Source organism: Rhagoletis zephyria, unplaced genomic scaffold, assembly GCF_001687245.7.
Source record: "Rhagoletis zephyria isolate East Lansing unplaced genomic scaffold, Rhagoletis_zephyria_1.1 Rzeph_scaffold_27317, whole genome shotgun sequence".
Taxonomy (NCBI): Eukaryota; Metazoa; Arthropoda; class Insecta; order Diptera; family Tephritidae; genus Rhagoletis; species Rhagoletis zephyria.
In genome coordinates, this window is record NW_016184374.1 from 1 (window position 1) to 5,243 (window position 5,243).

The 5,243-nt window shown below is 36.4% G+C and overlaps 2 protein-coding genes and 1 pseudogene across 2 annotated transcripts; 2 read left to right on the forward strand and 1 right to left on the reverse strand.

Moving 5' to 3' along the window:
• The first annotated feature begins 71 nt into the window (after positions 1 to 71).
• LOC108382515 (26S proteasome non-ATPase regulatory subunit 8 pseudogene) lies at positions 72 to 659 on the forward strand (annotated as a pseudogene).
• A 1,151-nt stretch (positions 660 to 1,810) lies between these two features.
• On the reverse strand, positions 1,811 to 2,527 carry LOC108382516 (uncharacterized protein C1orf131-like). Its single transcript, XM_017638887.1, has one exon. It carries the CDS (start codon positions 2,407 to 2,409, stop codon positions 1,852 to 1,854), a length of 558 nt encoding a protein of 185 aa, XP_017494376.1. The 5' UTR covers positions 2,410 to 2,527; the 3' UTR covers positions 1,811 to 1,851.
• A 769-nt stretch (positions 2,528 to 3,296) lies between these two features.
• On the forward strand, positions 3,297 to 5,235 carry LOC108382517 (nucleolar complex protein 4 homolog A; the record flags this gene model as incomplete). The annotated part of the gene is made up of 5 exons (XM_017638888.1): positions 3,297 to 3,628; positions 3,741 to 3,858; positions 3,916 to 4,569; positions 4,629 to 4,964; positions 5,042 to 5,235. Coding segments are annotated over exons 1-5 (1,452 nt in total), but the record flags the coding sequence as incomplete, so codon positions are not given.
• Positions 5,236 to 5,243: the final 8 nt, after the last annotated feature.

Here is a 5,243-nt window from a genome sequence, read left to right on the forward strand (position 1 = left end):
ACTATAAGTACGTAAAATTAAACTGATAAAAAAGAAATTATTTATACTTCTAATAATTCGTTAAATTTTAGGCAACAAATTGGCGAGTCTGAGAATATGTACAAATTACTGGGTATAAATCTACTATACTTGCTTTCAGTAAACCGAGTTTCTGAATTCCACACCGAATTAGAACTTTTGTCAGCAGATACAATTCAGAATAACAAATATATTCGTCCAATTTTAGCTTTGGAACAATATATAATGGAGGGACGATACAATAAAATTTTCCAGGCAAAGGTATTCGCTAATATTGTACATTGCGTCGAATAATACTGTATGTAGGTACTAAGAAAATTTTATTTTTACGTTTGTAGAGTTCAGCACCGTCGGAAATTTATAATCATTTTATGGACATCCTGCTTAATACCGTGCGTGACGAAATCGGTGCTTGCATTGAAAAGTCANAACGAAACTGGAATTTAGGCTCCGATGGTGTTTACAATTTCGTAGAAAAAGTTGCAAAACCCAAAGAAGCGTTACCATCTGTTGAGTTGGCAGAGCAAGCTATTTTCTATGCCCGTGAACTGGAGATGATTGTATAAACTTCAATTCACATACTTTCATAACATTAATAATAGTTTGTACACAATGAATAAAATTTAATTTTAAATAATTAAGACTTTATTTTCGCAATTTCTTCCGTTTTCGTACAACGGCCACACATTTCACTTTTTGTTTGCCGAGGGTTGTGGCAGACGGTACTTCGCAATTTCTACTTCAGCTTCGGCATAACTAAAACGGTTGAAGGAATAGTACTCTGGGACCTTATATTCACTAGTGTGAGAAGCGCCGGGACCCAATGGTGTAGATGATGGCTTTACAATTTTGCTGCTTAAGCCAGGCACATTAGCGTTGACACTGGCACTGCTACTGGAGCTTTGTGGGGTTTTCACTCCTGCTGCCTGGGTATATCCCCGACGGGCAATTGTACACAGAGAACACGGGTGACGGAACATTATCTCCTTTTAAACAATTTAAGGATTTTGGCAATATTTTGCACTCGCTAAAAATAAAATCCAGTTCACGTAATCACAGCTGAATAATGACTTTTGAAAATTTTGCAGAGATGCATTAGAAATAATGGAATCGAACTTTAGTGTCATGTAAAATACAATCGATTAATTTCATCGAACTCTTTGTTTATTTTAATATTTATTTATCAGCAAAGAATTACATTAGTACAATAAGATTTGTGTTCTTGTTTAGTACAACAAAAATTGGTATGTATGAAGAGAACATTAGGGTAATTACCTAGGTGGGCTGTCAACCCCCAAATTATTCAAAATTTAGGAATGAGGGTACTATTAAACGCGCCTGGACTCCAGGAACAAGAATCCGGAAATTCACTTTTTTACCTGATCAAAAGTTATTAACAAAAAACGCTTACTAGTAATTACTGCATTTTGGTGTAGACTTCTGAGAGTACCATACAATTTATGTGATCAGTGCAGGTCAAAGACGGGTTAATTATAAAGCCCAAATTGGTGATTTTATCTACAAATTGTAATGGTTTACATATTACCAATAACTAAAAGGGGTATGGCAGTAATATTAAGTTTCTTCTTTGAAATTGGTAATACATATGACTTAGTGGAGTTCAGGACAAGACTATTATCCTTGGACCATTGTCAGGTTACAATAAGCGAAAATATTTGATAACTATTTGAATATTTAAGTTTTTCACTTGCGCTATATTTCTCAGAAAACGCTTCCGATAACTAAGGAAAATTTGTCTTGGTGCCTTCCATTAACATAAAAAATTACAATATTACATATACAATTTTCACTTTATTGAAATTATTTCATATTTCATTTCTTTTTCTTTAATTTTGGCTTAACAACACCATAATTCTGGTCTATTGCGGTTACAGGAGCACGTTTCTTTTGCTGTTTCTTCATCTTTGATTTACTCCGGCATTTCACAGAAGCAGCACCTGTCTGATTTTTGCCCAACTGATGGAATTTCTTACGCTCTTCCCGAATTTGCTTTAAACGCTTACGTTCGCCTAATAGCTCTTTGTAGTTTTTATACTCTTTCTTTGGTGGCTTTGCCCCCATTTTGATAAGTTGGAATGTTTCCATTTTCTTTTTGTTTTTGATAACTCGCTGGTTGTTCATAGCAAATCGAAGTACTTCATTGCGAGCTTTCTTCATATCGAATTCCTCCGGTTCATCTTTAGATTTGCTTCTTTTGGTAACAACCCCATCGGGATTCTGTGGTATCTCCAATGTATTGTCCTTTGTCGGGGGCAGAGGTTTTGTGGGATCTTCAAATATGAGTGCTTGAAAGTCACTAGTTTGATTTTTCCGTTGTAATGCTAATGTTGCCCGTGTTGGGATTTGTTTAAAGTCCGTGGCCAAATTCATTTTTTGTTTTGATGGTATTTGTTTACGTTTTGTACTTGGAGACGTACTGTTTTCACCTGGGCTTCGCAAAACGTGTTGACTTCTAAAATGTCATTACAAAATGGTAGTTGCCAGATTAACTGGCCGCCTTCACGTGGTGCAAAATCTCGCGTGCGTGATCCCACAAAAATTGCGAAGGGTAATTTTTATCGGATACCGTGCGGTTTGCGAGATTTCTCACATTTTTGTTGTTTGACAGGTTTTTTTTTTTCATTTTGCAGAATCCTTCAGAGTAGACATCGTTTAGTTTGGTGGAAAAGCCTGAAAAGCTCGAATCTTGTCTTTTGGCGACATTGAAATTAACTCAAAGTATAACGGGATGAAATATGAAACTAAAAGCCGTGAAGAGTAAAAATGTACTCGCGTTATTTACAATTCCTTAAAAAGGCACTTTGAGTTACTGAAAATAAAAAATAAAAGTCTTCTTAAAGCGAAGATACACAACATACGTTCGCCGGCAAATGCGTCTCGCCGTAAATGTCAAATAAAGTTGAACACGTGTATTTGTATGACAGCTGTTACAGACGACGCCGTTACGAATGCGTTAACGCGGTTGCCGTCAAAAGTAAACCAGCTCGCTGCTTTTCTATTGCGTTCATGCATTGACATTTGAAATTACATTTGTGGATATGCTTATCAGTTGTTTTTTGTTTACAAAACAATGAGCGTTACAACGCAAGGTGTGTAACAGCAAATTTTTCAACGTCGTCAACGCAACAACGGATCAACGCAACGTCGCAGCAAATAAAATTATTTACCTTCAGCTTTACAAATAACAGCAAGTATGGCACCACATTTTTAGATAAAATTGTTGTTGCTCCTCGAATCGGCCATGATTTTTCCCCTTTTCCTTCACGTTAGCTGATCAAGTGGCTGAACCTATTTTTTACAATCATATTTCTTTCGCTACTTTGTTGTGCAAGAAATTTACAACGCAATCTCCTATTAAACAGCACCTTTTGTAGAATATTAGGAATACGTATTATTAAAGTCTTCGCTCAAGTAATTACCAGCTGTCTCGCTTTCAAACATGGCCACGGCTGTAGGTGCAGCCTCATCGATTACAAATCCCAGTGGTATACGCAGCCAGATATCGAAGGAGTTGCGTGCAAAGGCCAATGATTTCCTTAATTCACGACGCCATGCTAATAATCTGGTCGATATTATCGAGCATTTTCAGGTGAGGAAGGAAACCAAATACTGAGTGATTTATTTCCGCCTAATATGTTGATATATGTAATGTAATAGGTAAGCATTTAGCTAAATATAAATTAATTTGCTTCATCCTTCAGAATTGTGTTCGAGAAAAACGGTCAATTACTGCTGCTGTTCTGACTTTGGAAGTGATATTTGTGGAATTATTAAAGAGGCGGGAAATGTGCATTGATAATGCGCCCCTCAAGCCAAAAGGTATCGCATGATTAATAAATACTTAATCTGTGAGTTTTTCAAAATTTTCTATATTAGATGATGGTCCTGAAACGAAATATCGCGAATGGTTACGACAACGCTACGAAGAGTCTCTGAATTTGATACTTAATTCTTTCGAACATGAAAAATCTGTTGAAGCAACACAAGCTTTGGTGTCAAGCATGAAATTGTTGGCAGCTGAAGGAAACTATCCATTAGAAAAGTCAGATGAGCCTAGCAAATTTCAAAAGCATCGTCTGCGAAGTATTCTTCAAAAACTTATTTCACCAATAAAGTCACAAAGTGCTCTGATACAACGTTTCAATGAATATGCCGAATATTTAGATTTTGTGTTCTATAGTTGGAAGTTGATGCAGCCTCTAGCCTCACGTACCGCCTTTTCTAACGAAATATTTGCTCTGAATTATTTGGAGCTCATAAATGCGTTGCCTGTAACAAAAGATGTGCAAGATGAGCGAAAGTTATTATGCATCACAGAACCTGTTGGAGTATCATCACAACTTGAAAGCTTCGACTATGTACAAACTCGAAAATGTATTAATAAAGTATGGCTTTGCATGATGCAATGGACTGATGGAATACAGGAGCCAGTGCACAGACAAATGCTTATCGTATTGTTGGAACGAATTTTGCCTCATTTGGATAAACCTATATTGCTGACGGATTTTCTTATGGATTCACTTGATTGCGGTATCAAATCAAATTTCGAATTAATAAAAAAAGAACACATATTGAAATTTTTAATTTAGGTGGTCCAGTCAGCTTACTAGCATTGCAAGGCATTTTCACTCTCATACAGAAGCATAATATTACATATCCAAATATATATGAGAAGTTGTATTCTATGTTTGAGCCAGAAATTTTCCACACAAAATTTAAGGCACGTTTGTTTTATCTGGCGGATATATTTTTAAGCTCTACACATCTACCTGAAAATTTGGTAGCAGCATTTGTTAAGCGTCTGGCACGACTTAGCATAATTGCGCCGCCACAAGATGCTATAATTATTTTACATTTCATTGGCAACTTGATATTACGCCATTCCGGCCTAAAACGACTTATATGCGCACAAGACGCTATTGAAGGTACTACATAATAATCGAGAAGAATTATATAAATTATACCAAATTACTTAAACATATACATTTTTTATATTATTAAGTTTCCCGTGACCCATTTATCATGGAAGAGCGCGATCCCACAAAATCCAACGCTTTAGATAGCTCTTTATGGGAGGTCGTGTCGCTACAGAAACATGCTATACCAGCGGTTGCGACTGCAGCTCGCTTTATTTCGCAGCCCTTGCCAACCACAGAATGGGATTTGTCTTCGGTGCTTGAATTAAAAGAGGATGATGTAAGTTA

What these genes read in the sequence shown, in the direction of transcription:
- LOC108382516 (XM_017638887.1), bottom strand. Translation starts at nt 2,409, where the DNA reads ATGAATTTGGCCACGGACTTTAAACAAATCCCAACACGGGCAACATTA.